The 24460-nt window shown below is 39.4% G+C and overlaps 1 protein-coding gene across 7 annotated transcripts in view; it reads right to left on the reverse strand.

Annotated features, from left to right (window-relative positions):
• Positions 1-24460, reverse strand: part of ccdc88ab (coiled-coil and HOOK domain protein 88ab) — a 70152-nt gene that overhangs the window by 36418 nt on the left and 9274 nt on the right. For all 7 annotated transcript variants that reach the window (XM_088610282.1, XM_088610280.1, XM_088610278.1 and 4 more), the window contains exons 3-4: positions 23597-23705; positions 6120-6189 (exon numbers count right to left, since the gene is read on the reverse strand). In XM_088610282.1, the coding sequence (XP_088466408.1) occupies positions 6120-6189; positions 23597-23705 (179 nt within the window). The remainder of the gene's footprint in view (positions 1-6119; positions 6190-23596; positions 23706-24460) is intronic.

Here is a 24460-nt window from a genome sequence, read left to right on the forward strand (position 1 = left end):
GCAGCAAAACAAAATCCCAAAGACAGCAGCAATTAGACTGAGGGAGTGTCTGGAAAAAAAAGGAAGAAAAGCCTTGACCAGATGTCACTAATTTTGTTTATCCCACAACCAGGGTTAAAAAGGGTCGGTTAACAGCAACTGGAGTATCCTAACTGTCGCCTTAGGATGTGGCCCAAAGACAAGACCACACCACAGCCACAGTGAGTGCTCTAATGGTTTGCAATGAAATTATAAAACTGCTGACATGAACAAAAGAGACCCAGTACTGGAAAATAAATGGTTGCATAATGTAGCCATCATGGAGCATTTGCAAGGTTAGGGAGGAGTGAACGCATCCTGCTTTCCTTTAGAGAAGGGGCTTATTATTATTAAATGGTGCACTCTAGCTCATCATGCAGTCACACAATGTCTAAAGTGATGAAATTTTAAAGGAAGCTAAACTAACAGGTTGTTTTAAAAAGATATAGGCTACACACAATCTTTTTCACCAAGAAAAATAATAGCATTACCAGGCTGAAAGAGTTGGGTTTATGTATAAATAGCTCCACACAAATATCTGATGCAAGGTTTCATGTTAATTAAAAGAAATTCTATCATGTTCCACTTGATTTCACCAAGGGCTTGATTATGATTTTATCATACACAAACATAAGCTGCAGTCACACAGTGGATTAAGGATTTTAGCCTCAGGTCACTGTTGTACAACTTTCCATTACTTCTCCTGGATTTAGACTGCATGATTCTTTACCATTGCAGTGCTGAAAGGCACTCACGACTGAAGGCAGATGTAGTTAACTTCTGTTACTGTAAATCCTCATACTTCTCAAGCTTTCAAATATGAGCAACTGAACCAACCCACTTTGTACTGGTTATTTCTGTCAAACAACATGAAAACCCTGTAAATTATATAAAACTTTCAATGTTACTGCCTCGCACAAAGCAGTAGAACTTCCTTAACAGACTGTACTTTAAGTAATGAAATACTTACTTTAAACACTAAAACATTAAACACTCGGTACTATGTGTAGTTCATGCTTGTGTCTAAATGAAGTTGCTTCAGTTGCCACCATACATCTGAATTTCACATTTTAAACTCATAAATATGTATTTAAGCATAAATTGACAGAAAAATAGTATATCTAATTCACAATGTTGGTCGTAAAGAATTTCAGAATGAAATAATAAAGAATGCTATTTGTGAGCATTTCTGCTTTAAGCACTTTATAGCCCCTAAATTAACTCAAACTCAGAAACGAAGGACTGAAATAACACAACCTCTGGCTCTCAGAGATTACACTACAGCAGGAGCCATCAACCATGAAAATAAAGCACCTTGGTTTTTAAAGCAGATATTCAGTCTGCTGCAACAGATAAAGCCAGGAAAGAGAATCTAAACATGTTAGCTAGCATTTCTTTTTCAACCTGCGATAGCCCAGGGTGGTTTCAAGTCACTCCTCTGTCCCTAAAAACAGCCTTCACAGATTAAAATTTTCACCGGGGCTGAAAACAAAATCTTTCAGTAGGACAGAGATTACAGGGGAAGTCACTGACACGCCTGCTTAGAGGAAACATGGATGAAAAGCGTGTGAAAAACACAGTAGCTTCTGTGTTTTGGTGGCTGGTGCAGTAAACGAAATGTAAGGCCAGAATAGAAATCTGGCTTTAAGCTTCTTAGTTAAAACATTATATGGAAGTTATTTATACATACAAACATTTGTCAAAAAGTTATAATGTAAATGATTTAGAATGCGTTAGAATGTAGACTATCCGGAAGCACTGGAGGCACAGGCACTAAGGCACTGAATGAATAATTTAAAGTGCTGATAAGAAGTGAACTAACTGTGTATACAGCATGGCTTTAAATAACTCATGGAGGTTTTGCTTCACATGAAAGAGGGGTGTCCGTTTACCATGGCCACGGTTTATTATGACAATACTTTTCTGCAGAGAATATTCTGGCTCCTTGGGTCACAATACTTGCTTCCTGTCAGGAAACACATGGCCAGAGCTGACACTGAATGACTGCTATGAACTGCACCTCATCCTGTCGCAGAAAAACAGAGAGGAAAAGGAAAGGGTTCTTTTTCAGGGGCTCATGAGGTTCAGGTCATTTTTACCAATGCAAGATGTGGCAACTTACATCACTACTCGCCTGCAGTGTTCTATATACTATCACATGAGGATTCCCAAAGAGGTTCAGAGACACTATTTGAAGGGGGATCTTCCAATTCAATTAAAGTATTCAATTGGCTGTCAATTGCACTGATGGCTCTCTGTAGGCCTTTCATATTTCAACTAATTAATTTAAATGAGAGGTGATTACTTTCAGTTACAGAGGCTTGCCAAATGTCACTTGAATTATTTTATGAGGAGAAAATTAGCATTTTTTAAACAATAGATTATCTGAAAGTCAGGACTGAAAGATTAACTCACAGTTTTTCTGCAAGGGACACATTTATACAAATTGAAGCAGGTATCCTTCAATCCGAAGAGCTTAATCAAACTAATCAAAATAGTGAATATTGCTTTGTGACAGAAGGCAGAAGCTTGAACTCAGTCCTGACTCATCAATCGGGTTCTTACAGAATAGTTGAACAGAGAAGCATGTCTGGGGATTTCAGGCCCAGTTTGTATGTTTCCCAATCCTGTCCCAGAAGATCAGCTGTCTTCTCCAACATCAGATGCTGTTAACCGGACCCTGTTGTTGCAATGTTCCTGTCACAATCACCCCACATTGCTAGGATTGAACATTTGGAACAGGTGTACAATCTGAAGTCTTAATAGAAAGTATTTTAATATTAAGTTTTTTCTTAAATACACAAGGTTTGTTTCGTTCTTCATTTTACTATTATTTCAATCCAAACACCTTGCAATTTATTTCCTGTTTTTCAAGTCACAGCTCTTTGCTAAGTGGAAGCAAAAAACATTTAAGACCTTTTTTCATGTCACACACTTGTCCCAAACTATTACAGGTACAGCACATTCTTGTGTTTCCAACTCTGAAAACCGTATGTGACTCCCGTATTTCAAAGTTGCAACAATAAGGCTTGTATGTGCTTTATCACTTTAGAATCCAGTGATTATTTACTTCTTGTCCTTCTTTTGTTTTGCTTACTTTTAATTTTGTTTCAAGTACAGTATTTGTCATCATACTATGATGCCAAGCATGTCAGCTGCGTCATGGGAGCATGGTGAAGTCGGATCTCAAGGTGTATTTTGGAAAACAGAGAGCTAGGCTATTTGAAGGTGCGCCCAAGGATAAATGAACTCTATGGTTTTCTGAAAAGCTTTTAGAGGGAAAACTAGTTCAAGTGCTACCAAGCTAAAGAGATTAGCAGTGCCTTAGGAATGGCAGTTTAAAAGGAGAAATATATAAACCTCACACTCTGTAAATTTGTCTTTAATCTAAATGGGCTATCTAAGACGGATGGGCAGCTCTGCTAATATTTTCAAAAAAAGAAAAATTAATATACGATATAGTCTTTTATATTTGTATCTTTTCAGCCTACAATCATTATGCCAAAATATCAAAATGGTAGACAAAACGGACATAAAACTTCAGCAACTGTCACTTCTAATTAGTCAGACACCCAATCTAATCAGATTTTCAAAATATTTGAAAGCCCTGTGGTGTATCAAAACTCAAAGAACCCTCTTAAATTGAAGCCCTGGCCAAACAACACATGGCCAGTGGCGTGGTGCTGAAGCAAGGTCATTCAACAGAGAAAGATATTCTGTCATTGGAGGTGATTACGAAAGAAGCTTTGATGAGAACCACTTAGTCCATACTGCTTGATCTCTGTATCTTAAGCAGGGCTGCCTGTTTGCCTTTCATGATAAACCCTACGTTTGTACTGTGGTTGCCCATTGCTGAGCAGTGTGGCAGGCAAAAGACAAAAACAAATTTTATAGATAACATCTTGCAAAAGAAACACCAAAAAGCCTCTAGCTGCAGATGCCAGTGACACAGGGTGACCTGTCACGTTTTGAGACCCATTCTGTGTATTCTGAATTGTTCCGAGAATCTGAGGATTTAATTAAGTTAGTCTGTCCCTATTCACCTATGAGAGAACGTTGCTACAGTCCTTAAAAAAGTCTTGCTTTTCTTTTGCAATGGAAGAATAGCTCTTTGGGAAATTGATTAGATGGGCGAGAATGAGAACAAGGCCCAAAGAGTCCAGGCCTGGCACTGAGGATGAGGAGTTCCCATCTTTGCAGTTCATGATACTCGATACCCAGTATAGGATTAACAGGGATCTTAAAACTGGCAGATTAGCATGAATTAGAATGCAAAGCTAATCAAGTTAATCACCAAACTGTGCAAATGCCATCAGTACTATGCAGACACCCACAGAGACCTAAAAGAGATCAAATCAAGCTCTGATGTTCTTTAGGACATAAAAACATGAGAGCAGACAAACACGAAGGGATGCTCCACTGCTCATTCTGGGGAAGTCCACTGGGCTGACTTTGTCAGTGCCTTTGATGCTTTAGATGGATACAGATCTTCATCTCACTAAACTATGACATGAAGTACATAAAACGTGACAGATTTTCTTATACAGTAGGTTTATCAAGTAGATGTTGTATTTATTGAAATAACAGAATTAAAAGTCACAGTCCACAGCTATTGTTGGAGGCATGATGTGAAAGACTAGGACACAAAAAACATTACATACATGACAAAGAGCTACAATGGTCAACCCCACATCCAGCCTGCAGGGAATCATAACAAACCCTTTAAAAATCCAGACCTCAAAGCAGAGAAACTCAAGCCTACTGTAAATTCCCACAGTAACGAGGCCTTTCCATTCCTCCGGAGAACACTAATGACAGTGTAATAAAACACACATGGACTTCTCCGGTCTGGAATCACTTTCAGATGCTATGTCATCACTCAACAGGCCCCTAGGTTCAAAGGTCACAGGCAGGAAGACAGTGGAATGTAGGGCTCTTTTGACATGCAGTTTTCTGCATGATACAGGAAACGTTTAGCTATAAAACTAAACACTATACTGCTTAAAAATAAATATCAGAATCTGATATTGAAGAACAATGAGGTTTTCAATAGACAGTCAATATTTTGGGATAAGCTAAAAATAGTTTTTGAGACTTCCTGCTAACAGCTGGAGTTTCACAGCAGCAACCAGACTTTTTTTTTCTTTCTGGATTCTGAATTCTTTCCTTCCTAACATTCCAGCACCTTACCCTGACATACACTATACTTTCACCATTTGTTAAGCAGAATCGTTTTCCCTGTTTGATAACTGCTGCTTCCTTACATGTTTTTAATGTGATAAACAGGCATGGTTATAATGGAAGTCTGCCATGGATTTTCTATTCATCTTGATTCCATAATGTTGTTGTACATTTCTCAAAGCTGTTTTATGATTATACAAAAAACATGCAGCACTATGTTTTTGTCTGAGATTTTGCACAGTGTAAAAGAAAGTCTACACCAGGGCCACAGTGGCTCACAAGGCCAGAGTTCATCCTGGTTTCTGTAGTGTGAAGTGGACTAGAGAACACTTGTCCTGCACAATTCTATCACCCCACAGCAATGCTGGTTCATTCATACAGCTGGATGGCCTAGAGTACCTCAGTCAAGGTACAACAGCACCAGAGACTCAAACCCACAACTGGCACTCGTGTTTTCAAAGCTCAACCAATGATCTATGCCACCCCCTAAGCACAGGATATTACAATAATCCTTGTATTTAAAATTGTGAACATAAAACTAACGAGAGATGAAAAAGATTTTGAATGGGTCAGTGAAATTAAAAGCTCAGGGTCCCATGTTCTTTCTCAACAAAATGCTGGAGAGCTGTGCATATGCTAGACACTGCAGAAAATACAGAACTGCGCAGAGCTAAGTTACAGTCTAAAGCACACTTCCCCGTAAGCAGAATTGGAGAAGTAAATGTTTTCCAAATCTATTGCATCTGTGACATTAAAAAGAGTAGCCTGACTCCTAGTAATGATGTTTTAGGAATAACAGAACATTTCAGCAAGACAAACGTCCCCATGTGTACATTACTGTCCCCACATCAGCCTCTCAGATGTTAAATGCGAAGCAGGTTTTTGTACTGTTCAGTTCAAAGTTCAAGTTCCAAACCTACCCGAGAGAGGATTCTTGCCCAGGACCAGGACATTTGGAAGGGGCATCATGATTAGCTGTTGCAATGTCTCCTAGAAAAACAGAAGCAAACAGTTAAACCAAGATAGGCAGAAGAAGTGTTTGAAGAGGTTATATTGCACAGCTTATTCAATCCAACCTAGCAAACTGAATTATCTCTTTAAGATCCCAGATATTTCCATGAAATTGATTCAATGATATAAGCAAAGTAAACACAAAGACACAAAAAGTTTAATTAATTTTCATCAACTTATTACGTTGCTCCTATTTCCTTCTCGGAATTTTGTGTGAATTCTTAATATTGTGTTGTGAGCAGATACTTAGATTGCAATATGCCATTCTTTTCCAAGAAAAGACGCTTTTGAAATTATTTCCAAGGCTGAAGGTGAGGAACAAGGTGAAGGAATCTATCAGGGCTGCACAGCTTTCAGACCAATGGGCTTCAGAGCACCCGTAAACTCGTCCACACTTGACATCTGCAGTCGGCTTACAGGTGAACTTTCCAGAAGTGATTTTTACTTCACCATTGAGAACAGCAAACAACCAAGAACCAAAGCGAAGGACATATAGAGTGTGATCTGCAAAGAAAAATCAGATGAACTCCCTGGAAAAAGTTTTTCTAGCCCTTTAATAATGAAGCACTGATGGCATCATGAGCACTTCCATGTTATGTGCCCCAGGCTGCGCAGAACGCGGTCAGGAGGCTCTTCTGACAGTCATGTGGACACTTCATTTCACAAACAAAGCATTTAGTGAAGCCACCCATTTAAAAAAAAAAACAACACAGGGTACATAGCCTTCCTATATATTCCCAGAACACACTGATTCTTCACTCGTATGCTACAGGAGCTCCTATTTTAAAAACCCAAAATAAACAGGCACAGCACATCTTCAAAGCTCAAACACAAACACTAGCTGACACAGGATGTTCTTTTTACAGGGGCATGCAGACTGTAAGACTTCACAAAGGGTGGACATTTCCTCCACAAAAGCTAATGCTAATTCTATCGGGTTTTAATGTTCATTGAAAGGCAGCAATAACGGACTTATCAAAAGATAGCACTTCCTTCCATTAACATTTTTATTGAACCCATTCCTCTACTGGGCATTCCCTGCCAAAGCAGTTAGTGTTTGGCTGATCCCCACAGAAGAGTGATGATTTGAATTCACTGCCAGCTACAGAGTGAATCACATGGTCTCTCCTCTACAAGCCAGTTTCCTCTGGCATTCTGTTCTTTAGCCAAGTATCTAAAGATAACACCTTCCACCCACAAGATGAGCATATTGAAGTATCTCTGACTTCTACAGCATGTGTGTTTCTAAAACTATCTGAAGTAAATATTCTTATCCTTAAGAGCATCATTAATGGGCTTAAAGAGGAGGTAGTTTTCAGTGGAAGGCTCTCTTTGGGGTCACTTTCTGGAGATGCATTTCTATAACTTTTATTACACAAAATAATTAACTATGCTATAATTCATTTTCCAGCATAGATACCCAATCCCAAGAGAAAAGATCATTTCTAAATGATCATAAAAACAAATAACACTGATTTCAGAATCACTGAATTAAAAGTAAAATTACAAATGTTTTTATGCCAAAACCTTTTCTTGTTTCTGTTCATCTCAATATTTTAATATTTTATATTCATAAAACAAATATCAAGGGAATTATTGAAATTGCTTAAAATATGTTAATGAATCTTCATTTACAGCACTTAACATCACACAGCATATTCAACTAACTGCATCAGTTAAAAAAATAAAATACACCACTGTTCCCAACAAGGCAGGCTGTGAAAAGTCAGCCAGGTCTCTCCCAGCTTTCTGTCACAATGCGATTCCTGTGACCAGCCCAGGCTCCTGCGAGCTTGTATGACATCAGTGAGAGATGCGGCTCTACTCCAGTCAGGGCTGACTCTCCTGTCAGGTACTGGGGGAATCTGACAGGACGGCATGGGCAGAAGAGCACATCAACAACATCTCATATACAGTACAAAACTGGCAATTCCAAATTGGGCCGGTATGAAAACTGAAATAATCTGAGATTATATATTTTTTAGAAACTCATCATGGTTGGGAGTCCCTAGTAGTGAAAGGGAGAAATTCATTTTCTGGAACACACTACTCAACTGTAGGGCACCCCTGGAGCCTCCAGGTCCTTTCTCTAGCCAGACACCTGAGTCTTAATGGGAACATGTCTGTTGTTCAGTTGGCACCACATGGTCTTCTCTGCATTTCTGGGAAATTACTTTTTTTTTTTCAAAAACGCACAAATTTCCTTTTTTGGAGCTGGGCTCTCCAGTCCTCCCAAAAGGCAATTCTGCATTAAGGCTCAAAAAATAAAAACTCAGAAAAAAATATCTACGCTTTTTTTTTTTAAAGAGCACTAATTTCTAAATTAAATTTCTAAATTCTAAAACATATTTTAAAACAATTTTAGGACGATAATAATAAATCTTTTATCAAACACAGAGCCTTTTCTGTGATGTGGTTCCCATTTCCCCCCTCCATGGCCACCTGGGTCGCAGATGAGGAATAAACAGTATATGCATTACACACATGAAATGACATTGAGATCCTAAGTTTAGATGCGAGACACTATTTATTCCAAAACTTCTCTAGCTTGGAAACAAAAAAGGAACCCGAGAGAGAACTGAGCAGCTGTACGTGTGGCACCAAGCAAAATGTGCTGGACTTCAAATGGAGTCAGTAGCTATGTGCATTGTGGTGTGCTGTGACCCTGATGGACTCTTGGTAAACACTCTCTGCTCCCTCATGGCGAGCACAGGGTCACGAAGCCACCGGCTCCACTCCGAGGAAGCGTGAGAACTGTTCTCTCGGCCACAGCCAGGACCCTTTCTTACCCACTATACCACAGAGAAGCACGCGGTCGTCTGTTACATGGGCCTGGTGCCTGAAATTAGGTACTGCTCAGACAAAGACACTATTCTGGTTATCAATCCAAATTGTCCGTATATGTTGCAGTACTGAAAAATAACAAATAGCTGAAGAAATGCTGAGTCCACATAGTCACAAACTCTTGTTTTTAGCATAATTATCTGCTGCTATTTCTGCAGACACTGTCGACGATGACAGTGTCATCTACTATATAAAGAAATCCCACATATAGGCCAGTTAGTGTCAACACAGCACTTTGAGGATCATTGTTTACTGAAATCTGTACCACTCTGATATCTCGGGCTCAACCTGACAGATTATTTTTCAGAAACACGTTTTTTGCTGAAATGGGTGCCTGTCACACCACTCTAAAAACAAAACAACAACAAGGGGAAATTAAACCTGTAAGAGCCAGAGAGGATCAGCTGAACTACAGAACTCTCTCTCTACAGTGAGAAACGAAGCTTACTTAAAAAACAAAGTACTTTACAACAATCAAGCATCATGTCTTGTGTGATCAAAGCAAAAAATTAAAAAAACAGAAATAACATATCAATACAGTACACAAGATGCCAGAGCTGATTGATAAATTATGGCAGCGTAAACAGCAAAATGGAGGTACAGAAGCTCTACCGAGGAGCTTTGCCAAGATCATGCTGCTCTTTGATGCCTGTCATTAAACATTTATTTTAAGTATACCCTGCTAAATCCACAGCAATGTGAGTTTTTCAGTTCAACAGTGAAACACAACACCAGATGGAAATGTGTTTGGAGCTGAAAATAGGAAGCAATTTGTGCACAAATGGTTGCGAGAGTCTGGAACAATCTACCCAGGGATGTTTGTCAAACGTGATATCCTGGCACACTGGAAGAAATGGCTGGATGAAATCCTACGATTATGACAGCAACCATATAAGATGGGAACAGAGAATGTCAGAATATGTTTCACAGTCATCCGTTCCTACTGGGAAAAGGTAGCTATGTATTTTGAGGCAAACAGATAAAACTTGTGTACATGTGGGTGTGGAGAAGGAGGTCATGTGTTACAGAAACAATCCATTTCCATTATATTAGTCTTTGTAATCTTTGCAATGTTGTTGTTCACTTCCAATACAGCAGATTACTGAGGAAGGATGCCTTTTTAGATTCTGAAATGTCTCTCTCCATCTATAACTAGCTTTAATTTACACAGAAATCACTATAACTTTCTTTGTTGCGTGCCTCCTCATGCTGAATTAGCCCCTATAGAAACATTTTCAGTTTTGTCTGGGGAATACACTATGAATCAGCTCACAGCCTAAAACAAGCCTGTGAAAATGGGCAGTGGAAAAAGAAACGATTCACATCCTTACCTATAATGCTTCCTATTGATTTATTTCCTGAGCACAGTAGTACTGCCCTGTAACAATAGAAGTCAACAAACAGCAAGCGCGCATAATGTTATAGGCTAATTACAACAGGTTTTTAAAGGGTTCAGCAATTTTCATCTTTAAAGACACATTTTCATTAGCTTGGACTGTAGCTGAAATAAGGCAGAGTACAGCATGTGAATTAACATTTTGGCAGTTGCCCCTCTAACCTCTTCACCTGTCATCAGCTATTTACTCCTTTTTGTGATAAGACAAAGCATGCGGAGTGCAGAAGGATATCTTGAGTATAAGCCCGTTTCTCAGGGTTGGTGCCAACTAGGATTGTATCACTTAAGTCACAGAGCCAAACTTATACAGACCAAACTGAGGTCTGGAGAAGAAACACTGCAGCCATTTCAATAAGGGCTAGTAGATCAGTCCCTGTTAAGCACAAGCTGCCTGGAATCTTGCAGGATTTTTGGGAAAAGATACAAGACACTGGAAGTTGTTGCACTGTTCAGTACAGTATTATATCCAAAACTGGACTTTGATGACTCTTTATCTCTGGGAGCACTAAATACCATTGATGAAAGTCAGTCCTCTTACTCAGAAACGCTAGAGCACAAGATGTACATGCTTGAGGACTCTTTTGGAGATTTTTCCAAGTGATCTATTCACAGCAGATTGCTAGTATAGGAATCCATGTATAAGTCACAATAAAAATCCAGTTATAATCTCTTCCACATTTGATATGCTGACTTTTACTGTAATTTTACACTAGTTTTCAGATTGAGCACTCAGTTCTGTAATATATATTAACTTTACAAAATATGCATACATCACTTTGTAATTTCACTTTTCCAAGGCACTGTACTGTAAGTATATACAGAATAAATGCTAGAATAGGGAGATACATTATTTTGTAGCCTGGAAAAAAAATACAAGTTAGCAACCAAAAAAGGCTCGACTTTGCATGTATTTCGCTCTTTTTCCTTTTCATTGTGAACATATTTTTTTAACCACATTTGCATCAATATTATTTATAGCCCACAATGGAGTTAGTTACGAGGTCTGAAAATGGTGTTACTGTGTGTTCATTTTCTTAATGAAAGAAAATTCATGCTGGGCCAACAATATAGCAGATACAAAACTCTTTCAGTTGTGTGTTCCTCACCCTCCCATTACTCATTTTCACCACCTGTCTCCAAAAAGCCATGTGTTTGTAAAGCCAACTTCCACATTTAGGCCAAATGCAGAACAATTTCACGCTTTCTTTAAGACTAAGCAACTTCCACCTTCCTGAGCTGCTCTACTGTAGAAGTTGGTTTACATTTTTTGCAGGCAGGTTGAGGGAAAGCAGCTGCAATATCTTTGTGTAGTGCATTCAACAGCTGAGAGGATAATGGATGCGTTCATTTTGTTGCACTTAACCTAATAAAAACAAATGAACTGATTTCGAGCACACAATAGGGAAAAAGAACGGATACATATCCCAACCACAGTAATCGCAAGATAAAATGTTCAGCAAATCAACATCACTTCACCTAAGTGGTTCATTTGTTACTCTCTTAACACCCACAGTCATGAACACAGATTACAGTGTGGAAATGCAAAGTTCAACACACAGCAGGATGAAGCAAATGCAGGATTATGTAGTGTTAACATTAGCATGATGTGCGATTACTGCATATTCCTTATGCATAATACATGACTGCTCTGGGAGAAAGGAACAATGCCGGAGTCATGTTCCTCTCTGACAGAAAGCTACATGTCAGAACAGAACATCTTCTCACATATTTCCATTGTCAACAATAAAACCCCAAGTGCTTTTTCTTGACTTCAATTCATCACTCATGCATCTTAATGAAAACACATGCTGAAATTAAATGGAAAATACAAATTCAAGATGTACAGTGCATTAGCTATGGAGTACTTTCTACACGTGCGTCACAGTGAGATATCCACAGATCTAAATACAAAGATCTAGATAGACCACTTCATTTCGTTAGGATGAAAAACATTTACAGCACTACCAACTTTCCAGTAGTTCTATAAACATCCTGACTTTTTGTCTGTAGCCAATATGGGTGTCTAATCATGAATAACGCTGGTGTTTTCCTCAGCTGAGAGAACGAAAACCGCGCCCCAAGAACAGGTCACATTTCAGTCTAGAAAAACAGTGAAGAAGCAGGAAGCTGGGAGTCCCCATTTTATGACAAGCTACCAAGGTGTCACTTACAGCCCTCAGTGTTTAGTGCATAAAAGTTAAACACGGCGCTATAAGCCTGGTGTCTGTCATAGTACAAGTACCTTTATAACTTTAAAGGAGAAAGCAGCTCTAAGGAATTATTTTCCTTAACTCAACATCAAAATATTTGCTCGATAAAGAACATGTGTAGACTGAAACTCTGATCTTGGGGTTAGTATGATAATTTTGGAGGGAACATAAGACATATGTGCAGGTTTTTTGTTTTTTTTCGTCGTACCTTTTTAAGTCCCTAAAACTTCACCACCTTGCTGCTGCAGTGCAGTGTCCAGTTTACCTGTGGCCCGTGTCGCCACACCCGGTTCCCTGCTCTTCTGTGAAAGGAGGAGATTGTGAAGGCCCTCTGGGGGGATATACAATGACGAGCAGTGCCTTGTAAACTCCTGAACGCCTGAATTACAGTCGACTCATTCTGCAGAGCCAGGAAAGGTTGCCATGGAGACGTCACCAGGCTTATTCATCCCTGCCTGGCTTGTCAAGGCCAAGGGCTAGATCAGTCTCCCTCTTCTTCAAGTCTTTCACTCCTATCTGCGATGAACAAAATTACATTTTTTCAAAAAAGAACAATTTTGCTGAGACATGGTCCAATTATCATAAGGGACCAATAAAAATGTAAATGGGAAAAGGAATGGAACTGGGATCTGTTACTGTATGTGCTCCATTGTCAAAAATGACAGTATTTGCCGTTACAAAGCACCAAAATAATCCATCCCTTCTAGGTGAATATTAAAAAAAAAAGATTCACTTCTCTTCTTCATCAAATATACAATAAATAATATGATTAAAAAATCCTACAACACTAAAATTGAGGTTATTATCCCAGATTTAAAATCAATTTTACATATACAGGTTAGTTTCCTGCTATAACATTCATTCTTCCTTTGGAGAAAGCATGTAATATGGATTTCGAATGAATGTGAACAGTTCCAGCCAAAAGTATCATATATTATTTACATGACACACAGTAAATGCATCTAGAATAGTCTATAGACTATTCACTTAGTCAATGATAGTCAATAAGTTGGGATCTATTAATGAAGAGCATATTGAGACCTGCAACATTTTTTATACTTTTAAGTATGGCTCTTTCCTAAAAGGTTTCATAACCGTCCAGTGGGAGTCACTGCAGTAATTAGCTCCCCTTCCCTTTGTTCTCTGCTGCTATCCATCTTCTTCCCTGCACTCAGTGTGGGGACGGCCCGGGGCCTCAGGCTGCTCCTGCTGCAGAAGTTCACTCCAGCCAATCCAGGCCCACATGAGCCTCACGCTGCTGCGGCTCTCTTACACACTCCTTCAGGGCGGTTAAACCATATGGCTGTAACCTGCCCCACCACCTTCCAGCCTCTCCACATCTGTCTCCAAGCCCGATCACTTCACAAGCTCTGGATTCTCAGGGCAGTGACAGCTCGCCTCCAGAGCCGCCCTCATCAGAGGCCCAAGACCTCCTCCTACACTTCCCCGAACACGGGATCTGAAAAGCTAATTAGTAACCAGGACTGTTGCTCTGCATTTAACGGCCAGGGCTATGACACAGTCAGATCAGTACTCACTGACCTAAAGCAAGTACAGAGGGCAAAGAGGTTTACAAAGGTCCTGGATGCAAAAACGCTGTAAGGAATGAATTCCATCTTTCTTATTTTCAATGGTCATGAAAACAAACCAGTCCCATCTCCCCCCCCCCAAAAAAAAATCTTTCCAACATGAACCCAACAAAGGTCGACACAGGAGCCACGCTGTGGCACTACTGAGAGATAACGAGCAGCTGTGCAAGAGGGGAAACAGGCTGCAGGTCAATCCCCATTCCTCCATTACCGATTTACTTCAAGCGAAGAAATCACTTGATTACCGATTTACTTCAAGCGAAGAAAATCTGTAAAAGCCAGGAACAAAAACTGTGCAGCAGCTTAGCTCTGTACTGCATGCTGCAAGACAGTGAAGATGAAAACAGCTAAGCAGTTGATCAGTCAAATACTGACTAGATTGATAAGGACTTTTTACTTTCCTAATCAAGACTAATGCATCCATTGAATCTGCAAAGTCAAGAAATGTGAAACAGTAAAGGGAGCAAAAGGCTTGTAAGTGGCTTATATGCAAGTTCTTAAGCTTTCTGGTAGTTGCTGGTAGTTCCATCTGCAAATAAGGCAGAAGATATCACAGGATTTAAGTCTGTTCACAACTGAAGTCTACTGCTTTTTTAAAATCAGGTCACTGCAGAAAGATTGATATCCACTTTGGCCATTGAACGCAAGAGGCTTTATGACACAGACTTACAATGGGTATAACAAGGAATGCCAGTGAGGCATTTGTAAATGCAGGCTACTGCTTGAGGCAGCCTACAGGTCTACATTACAGACGAAGTCCAGAGACTACCTCAAATTATTTTACCAAACCTTGCAAAACTCCCTGTGACTTTATACTATAAAAATCCACACTGAGGAAAATTAATCTTCCAGTTCCAGTATTATTACACTAAAACTAACGTGTCTCTTTACTGCTGTTCAAGCCATTGTATTCTAATTAGCTGGGAACACAAGCCAGAGCTTGTTCCTTTCCTTTTTAGTGTGTCCCAAAATACTTCCTGAAAATGAAGCGTTTTATAATTGTTTAAATGCTTTTAATGAGTGAAACCAGGAACTGTAATTTGCCAGATAAAATCTTGTGCGTCTTTCAATGTGCCTTGGCTTCCTAAAGTAATTATTCTCCTTCAGCAGAAAGCCCGCTAGCAGGACAGCAGTGCATGTGGCTTTCAGTCACTTGGGGGATTATAGTATACTGGAAGCGAGGACGATTTTACATCAGAAAAGACAGAAACCTGCAGATCCAATAAGGTATTGCAATTATTAGAAAAGATACAGAATAAACAAGGTCCTCTCAAGCCACCTCTATTTGTGAATTGTGTTGAGCTGTGATGAATTTCATATGACTTGTGAAGTGCACTGTGTAAAAGCAAAATTAATATTGCCATACAGAGAGGGGACCAGGGTCTCAAAGCAGTTATTATTTATTAACTAATTATTCATTTGGTACAGAAAAAAGTCAGGGGGAAAAAAAATCATCCACTAGCAAGAGAAAGCAAAGGCAAAACAGGAGGACAAAATGTAGTGTCTGATCAAGCACAGAGAACATCCATGAAAATTGTGCACATGCAACACAAATCACAGATGTCTGCAGCGCAATGTGAATCAGATGCATGTGAGCAATGCATCAAATTAAAGCAGTTCATCCTCCTTCAGAACGTGAGCTGAGAACAATTTCTTCTGTAGCTCAGCGCAGCATGCTAGTGTGAGAGACAGCGATGCTGCCTTACAGCTCTTGGATGCTGAGGCTCAGTTTCCGAGCCTCTGGGGTACCCAGTGTCTGGGGTTTCCATGTTCTTCCCACATCTGTGTTTTCGTGGGGCGCTCCAGTTTCCCTTCATCTGCCAAAGATGCCCACCATGTACTGTAGATAGCCCGGCCTTGCATACCACGTTGTATGCAGACACACTGCATAACTCACAAATGTTTTATGATATTCACTCAATTATTATAGGATTGATATTATTACATATCATTTCTATTCTGCAAGGTTTGGAAAAACAACTTTTCTGTGACTACACACACAAAGTGCAATGGGTGTTGGAAATCACCCAGCAAAGATAATTTTCAAGGCCACTGGCATTGCAGGGGCTTTTCACAAGGTTACTGTACAAAGCTGCTCAATAAGAAACAGTTTCTGCCAAAACTTCCAAGTGGCCTATCTCAAACAAAGGCCAGTTTTGTACAAAAAAGTAAATTTCTGTACTTCTGAACTCAAAAGACAACTGAAAGTCACTGTGCTTGCAGACTATAGTACATTCATGTAATTTCCAAAGCAAATCTCAGACCTCCAGAACAAACATGCTTTTTACTAATTCAACCCAGAGGAAGCTGCATCCTTCAGCCTATAGTACAGTACACTTTACTTACAAAAACATACTAAATTAGAAAAGTAATTATAGCTACTACAGTGGTGGGGAGGGATAGGACAATTTTAAGCTTAAATAGATCTCAAAGTAGCTCTGCCTGTTAACTTGTGCTCAAAAAACACAGAAAGCTCAAATTGTGAGTCACAAGTTTGCCCATTTCCGGAAACTAGCCCTAATTCCTTTGAGACCAGACCTATTTCTCTCCGAGAATGAGCTACTGTTCACCAGTTTATGCAGTCCAAATAAAAACCTCCAGTTACCTAAGAGTTTCCATGCAGCGTGGCCTGTTTTCATTCAGCTCTTTTAAAAGAATCTAAGATGGCGATATCTGCACTTTTAATAAAAGGATAATACATTGAGAATAGATGATGCAAATGTGCATTTGAGTTCATTTTGTACCCTGTTAAACAACACTACAATTCACAGTTCAAATTCTTGAGACCTGACACCAACCCAGAACAGACTGCTTGTTTAATTCACTATTCAAAAATAATTACTTTTCACAAAAATATGATTTACAGTGTGTTCTGAAGAGAGCCATTTAGAAACAACGAACCTTATATTTCAAACACCTTCCTCCTTGACATGGATGAGAAAATACCAAGTTTACAACAGCCATAGTGAGCATGCTGACAAATTAAACCTCACAGATACTAGAGGCAACAGGGAAGTAAGCGGTTATTACAAATAGCCAGGGCATGAAAACAGAAGACAGAGGCTCTTGTTTGTAAGATCTATCCCTGATTCTTAATTACTAAGGAAGATTATAGTCCTTAATAAATCAGTACTAATATATTACCAGTATGAGGACATGAGGGATTAGCTTTCCCTCTGCACAGTCTGCACAGCATGAACCTCAGATCAGGACAGAAATCTACATGTGATTTCAAAGACATTACTTTTTGCTCAAGGGACGAGTGTGTTACACAGCATTAATATTTCCAAAACATATTTTTCTTTACCCTGACCCTATTCCTCAAGATTTGTTGAATAGATGCTAAGGCTAGCTTTAAGGTTGGAAAAAACAGTTTGGAAACTGTAAAGAAAATGTTTTTAATTTTAGTAGCTTTTAGACTTCCCTGCACACCAGATCTTTCTGTCCCAAGATTATTCCTGTCAGCTTCAGTGTAAAATTAAGTTATTTAATAATTAGATATGAAATGAAAGTAGGGAACCTGTGAAAATGCACATTATCTGATTGAACAACTAAAAGAAAAAAACTGGGCAGTAAGTGGTTCTTTTGATTCATGTCGCAGAACTCCCCGCTCATCTTCCACAGTGAAATGCCAGCTGTAATTTTTCCTTTGCAAAATGCCTTACCACATTTCCAATACTGTGTGGGTTAACATTTAAAACAGCATACTTCTTGTGGTTCTGTTTTTCCAAAACCTCTAGTTATCTGAAGCAGAAAATATCTGCCGTGTCTCACTTGCAGTCTAGACTGCAACTGAGCCTGTCTTGGTTTGCTCCAAAACTTCCACAATACTCCAACATTTCCGAGATTCACAATTTAGGCTGAAATTAAGAAACTGTCATCAGTTATACTGCACTATATCTTACTTTGCAAAAGCTAGCCATTTAAAATAAAACAACAAATCCCAGGATCTGGGAACACTTCACAAACAGAAGAAAACAACCGCCACAACTCGAGTCAAGCCATGGCTTAGAGCAGTACATATTTCCCCATCAGTCATTGAGGGGGCAATTATTCTCTTAACAGCTGCATTGGAACAATATGGAAGAAATCAAGATCTGCTCTGGTGAAACAGCTTGTGCTGAAATATTTTCTTTCCGATTCAGCTGATCTCCTACAGTGTTTGCTTGGCTGTCTGGGGGGTCAGTGGAGGCCTCTCTCACCCCAGAGGAACACAGCTGCCGAGACGGCAAGACCGCCAGACCACCCTCTCATACCGACAGAACACCATGCGCTACCCTTTGCCAGTCCAAACCTGATCCTGAAGTGACAAGCAAGCTTTCAGTGTCACAATAATAACTGCTCACTTAAGCCTGGCGCAGGGTTACTGGACTCAAAACAAAGGGCAACACGCATGCAATTAGTCCATAAACACTGTTAGGAAATGGGACACAATGACCTGTGAGATGTCTTTTTGAACAACAAGTGCTCTCTTGTGCTTTATACAAATACTAGCTCATGACAATACATTATTTGCATTATTGACCTCAGGCAAATAATAAAATAAGAGTTGCTTGCCTACACTGATTCTTTTCAGGCTTCCTTCTTTAGAGCAGAAAAGAAGCTCTTGGCCTCTATTTTCAAATCTATCTTCATATCCCTTATCTGCCATTCCAGAGCTGCACAGGAAGATATCTAGCACCGTGCCAGCCCACACGCTTCAGCTTTTTTCAATTGAAAGATTCTTAAGAGAGATCTCCAAGTCAAGTGCCACGAATCATCTGTCAAGCTGCTCTATGGGAGAAATATAAGTTCAGAGTGGTTCTGGTTCAAAAATTAATCAATAAGAAAGAGTCTTTTTAAGAGTTTTTAATCTAAGGGACATGACCCCATTAACAGAAAACAATATGTTAATTTTACTGTCCGGTGAGACTTGAATAGATTGGATTTAGGGAGCAGGTCTAGTTCACTGTGGGTATCCTTTTTCCCTGCCTAGTATCAGTGTATTGTGTGTGGTCTCCTGTCTCTCAAACACCATTCATTGTCCAGGATCAAACAGATCTCCCTGAAGATAACCTTGGCTGCTTAAAGACCCATTTGGCAAAAAGTGACATAACATACAATTTCCAAAATCAGCTAGTCTATCTCACACACACTCAAGTGCTTTAATGTGCTCAATTACCAATGCATGCATCTTCAGAACAATACTATCAGCGCTGGATTTAATGCCTCAGAGCTTTTCCTCTCCAAAAAAATCTTAATTTTGGATAATTTCTTCCTAGTGAGGGAGGAGCAGAGATCACAGGATAACCTGGGATATCAGTCTGTTTTTGGTAGCAATCTCCAGAGCACTGATGCTGAAACAACAATAGGTGCAGATGCAGAAAAACAGCACACCAAGCAGCCCAAAGATGGCTCGGAGATCAAAGCTGACAGGCAGCATAGGAGTACAGCTTGTTCCATTACCCAACTATTAACATTCTTGTAGAGGTGACTATGATGTTCAAATGGAGGGTATGTGTGGGCAACCCATTCTCACCCAACTACAATGAAGTGTCTTTAAAAAGTCAATCTTGCTTTCGGAGGCTCATTTAAAGTGAACCTTCACAGGGCCCTAATATTTTTAGACTAGCTAGCTTCCACACAGAGTACTTTTAATTCTATAACCGGATCAGACAATTTCATACTGCAGTGAGCCTGACAGATTGTCCTAAGAACAGCAGTGGATCTACAATTTCTTAATATTTCCAAAACATCAGATTTGATGTCATTAGGTATAATGTTTTGCAATCAAGCTTTGACAACACGCGCACCAAGGCAGACAGCAAATATTCAGAAAGCAGGGAGGGCGGTGAAAAAGAGACTCTCACTTTGCTGAATTACATCAAGAGATCATGATCCATGTGACTGATTTCCTAGTTGCTTGTTAAAACGATCAGATTAGTTCTGCTATTACAAATCATGTGTGAAAACTCTAGCATTGCGGAAAGTGTTTTGAATACTGCCTGCCATGATGAAAAGAAAAGCGTGGCATTAAGAATTAAAATTGGATTCAACTGACTGTGGCCTGGAGGTGGTTTATGAGCTGGATCCCGGGGTGGGCAGTGTTTCCTGTCCAGCTGACTGGGCTGCAAAGAACCAGCCTAGTGAGCAACAGTGCATTTCCTATTAATCTGCTGGGGTTAGCTGGGGTTAACTGCCAGAAGAGTCTTTAAATCCAATATCATGACTGCAAGTTTTTGAGAAGTAAAAGATTAACACTTTAAAAAGCAGAAGAACACTCCATCTAGTTTTGACTTTTTTACTATTTCAAACCCTTTTATCTACTCAAACAAGTCATTAATATTCTCTTGTTCCTTTTCCTTTCCTTTGCATGAATCAGCTGTACTTCTCAGTAGGCTATTTCCAGCAAGCTGAATCATGCATGGGTCATAGTTATTATTCAGAGTGTTAAATGACATGCACAAAGGCCCAATTATCTTTGCCAGCACCCAGAGTTGAAGAGAAAAAATGCAATTTCCTGATGCAAACATCCTCCTAAATTATCATGACTGAAATTCTTAAAATCCCAAATATATAATTTAAAAAGTTCACATTTGCACGCTGCACACACTAACCACAGACATCAAAAAGAGACATCTCTCTCACAGATGTTAACTGGCCATCCTACATTCTAAGCACCATTTTAGAAAGACCATGAGAAACACATAACCAGAGAGAACAGGATATAGACACTTAAACCTGCGCCAAGAGTACAAAACACTTCATCTTGTTTCATATCTATGCGTTTTGTCTTATGAGCCATTGCAGAACACATTTTGAAGCTCCTACGATTGAGTGAAACTGCTTCTGGTACATTTAATAATACTCCCACAATCTGAAAGAACATCTATTCAATCAAGGAAACACACCTATAAGAAAGCAATATATAAATGGCGCATGTTAAAAATTTATAAGTCTCATATTTTGTCATGATGAAAATCATATTTTTATGGAACAGATTACAAAAGTACAGAGCATCTTAAAATCTCATGTGAAGCCTTGTACTAGTAAAATATACAGCTATGTGAAACAAAGCAACGGCAGCATTTCAGACACAATATTTATGCAGTTTTGCATAAACGTTTGGATGTACACAAAATACCTTATTTAACTTCAGCATGTAAATAATCTCACATAACACCCCCCATAAATGTAAATAAGAATCAGAAACCTGAAACACAATTTTAAAATCCAGACCAATTCAGAGTCTTCCAAAAGACAACAAGAATTACAAATGTTTTTTTGACCTGCTCTGCAAATTAACATTCAATTTTGGCAAAGGTGGAAAGTTACTGGAGGACCAGCTGCTGCAGAGGGGACAGGGTGCAAGAGGGAGCCACAGACGATCACCACACAGCAGGACAGGCTGCCAGGCTTTTATACAGACAATCAGGAGAAGGTCCGGGGATTTAACATGCACTTCCATGCTCAGAAACAGTACATTAATTTATACACATCAAAGTGAAAAAGATGACCAGATCCTTTAGGGTTGTGAAAGAACACATATTTACCACGTGAAAGGCTTAAATCGTAATCACCGTGGCTACAACACAATGAATACCTTTTAAAACAAACAGAGAAATTTACATATAACGTTGGTTCATAAAAGAATATATTTAAGAGGGTTTTTATAGGATTTGCTCACAATGTGTGGTACAGAGGTACATGGTATATAGCATGTTATATGCCCATGGTGCCATTCAGGACTAATTTTGTCACATAAAAATCTGAACTTGAAAGCCCTATGAAACGCTGTTCTTGGAGCTGAGAGCACTCCTGTGCACACTTGTGGTCCAGCCCCCCCCACAATTAGCAGGGCGCCACAGCCGTAGCAGAAGGACAGTCAAATGTGACTGCCGCTGTGGGACAGGATGCCACTGGTACAGGCTGATGGCCAGATGTTCATGCAACCTGATCACCACCCCAGGGGGCTTTAAAGCCACAGCAGCATGCTTTCACAGCGCGGCCCTCACTTTATCTCTGTCCTCCGCAACACTGCAGACCAGACAGGATGCAATCTGTTCGAGAGCTGCCCAGGTCACACGCACAATGCTGTCCCACATCAGGTGAAAGACTTCTATTACTCCAGCAAATTGAAAATGGTCAACTGTGGCTTGCGACCACTTACATAATGAAATGGGTTGACATCCCCTATTTCAATCAGTGATAATTATATTTATAATACCAAATTAAGGTCAAGCAAACAAAAGCATTATTTAAGTGCCCCAATTACGGCAGTCCAGTGCCAAAATGAAGTGTTGTCATTTATAACAAAGCAATCATAGTGGGCTTTTATAGCTTTTTTTATAGTAATTCAGCATGTAGTTGAAATTTGGTTGCATTATTTAGTGTAGACTGCAGCAAACAAACTGTGAAATAATTTAATCTCTGCCGTAGCCTGTAAAGATTCCTGGTTTTGAACAGAAAGGAGGAAAAAGCGAGCAGATTTTAATTTCCCCCAAATGTCTTTGTTTTTTATATTGCAAATCATGCAAATCTTACATTACTGAACCTCAAATGAAAACCAGAAGCAAGAACAAGGGGAGACCAGATCCACTGGCTAAAAACAGACCTCATTTGTCTCCTCACATCTTGATCCTGGGGACAACCGTCTTATGTGTAAACAGAAGACTTCAAGCATGACTACGAGAGGGAAATACACCACTTCTAAAATGTGTTTTGCACGACCACCCACCAAGCACTTCTCCTGAATGTGCAAGCAGACTTCTTTGCTTGTACAGTTTATCAGCGATGGTACTAAGCTCCGCTACACATATATTACTCATTCTCTTAAAACCTCACATTTGGATAGAGTTATCATTTCCACATCACATAGGCCACAAACATCTGTGGGTGCATGCGTGTGTACAGAAAAAGCAGTTCTCTCTCCACCAACAACAAAGCTCTTGGCCTTGAATTTCAAACTCCAGCATCTGAAAACCTTGATGATAGACAAAAAGAAATGCATATGTTTAGAAAATAGAATTTTAATAGCAAATAATACCCACTGAAAATATCAAATGGTCGCATTGAAGAATGAACCCTGGAAGTGGTTTGGTCTCTGGACTCGCGACTGGAGCACTGTGGGCTCAAATCCCAGGTGCAGATGTTGCTGCTGTACCACTGAGCCAAAGTCCCTACAGTAAACCCAGGCCTATAAACCCATGGTCTGCATGACAAAAAGGGATAATTGCAACCTCTGCAAGTCGCTCGGAACATCAAAAACATCGGCCTATTAAGCTATAGTAATAAATCTTTAGTGCCCCGCCCAGTAAACCAGGGCTTCAATACTGATGAGTTAAACAGGGAATTAATCGTCCACTCACCTGGTAGTACGATTTGATCTGGCGCACTAGTATAGACAAATTTTGTATCCTGAGAGTCGTATCGTTGTTCACTTTCTTGTTTGTTCTTTGAACAGAAGCATTAAGATTTCTGAAAGAAGAAAGATGGTCAGTATTAACACAATATAATTTCACTACAGTTGTTGAACAGAGATTAAAAAAAAATGTATTTAAAATAGGGGAAGAAGGAAACTTCCATAGGATCTTTCTGTGCAAATAACACTTTGACAACATTTTACCTTAACCTGTAACCAATGTTAAAACAAGCATGGCCTTTACATCAACATTTTGAGGACACCAAAGAAAAGACAGACGCGAGTTACAGTAAAAGGAAATGAGATCAGGAAAACAACAGCAAGAAAGAGATTTATTTTAATTTATGCAAGTCATTATGTCCAATTTCAATTAAGCTCGGATCATAATGAATCCATATTCATTACAGATAGCTTCAGATGGGTCTCTAAATGACAGAACGCATGTCAGGAAGGTTAATGAACAGTTAGCTCATTTTGTCATCTCCCATTATGGCCTAAAAACCATGTTAAAGCCTTCCCAATCACTGGCCAGACTTACACCAAGGAGCTGGAGCTGTTGTAACAGCGCACTTACAGCACTTTTGCTGAACAGCTATCCCATTGCCAAATGGAACTCCACACTTGAAACATGGTGTCACTTAAGCAATCCAAATGTAAAAAGTGTTTCCAGAAGTCTCATCTTGATTGTGCTGTAGAACAAACCAGTACATTTTGTTCTGAACCGGGTGCGGCAAGCAGTGAACCAAAAACCCATTGATATTCCTTTTTTTAGTTAAGATTACAAATTAAATAAAAATGCAAAATTAAGAAA

Source organism: Lepisosteus platostomus, chromosome 17, assembly GCF_059453375.1.
Source record: "Lepisosteus platostomus isolate fLepPlt1 chromosome 17, fLepPlt1.hap1, whole genome shotgun sequence".
Lineage (NCBI taxonomy): Eukaryota > Metazoa > Chordata > Actinopteri > Semionotiformes > Lepisosteidae > Lepisosteus > Lepisosteus platostomus.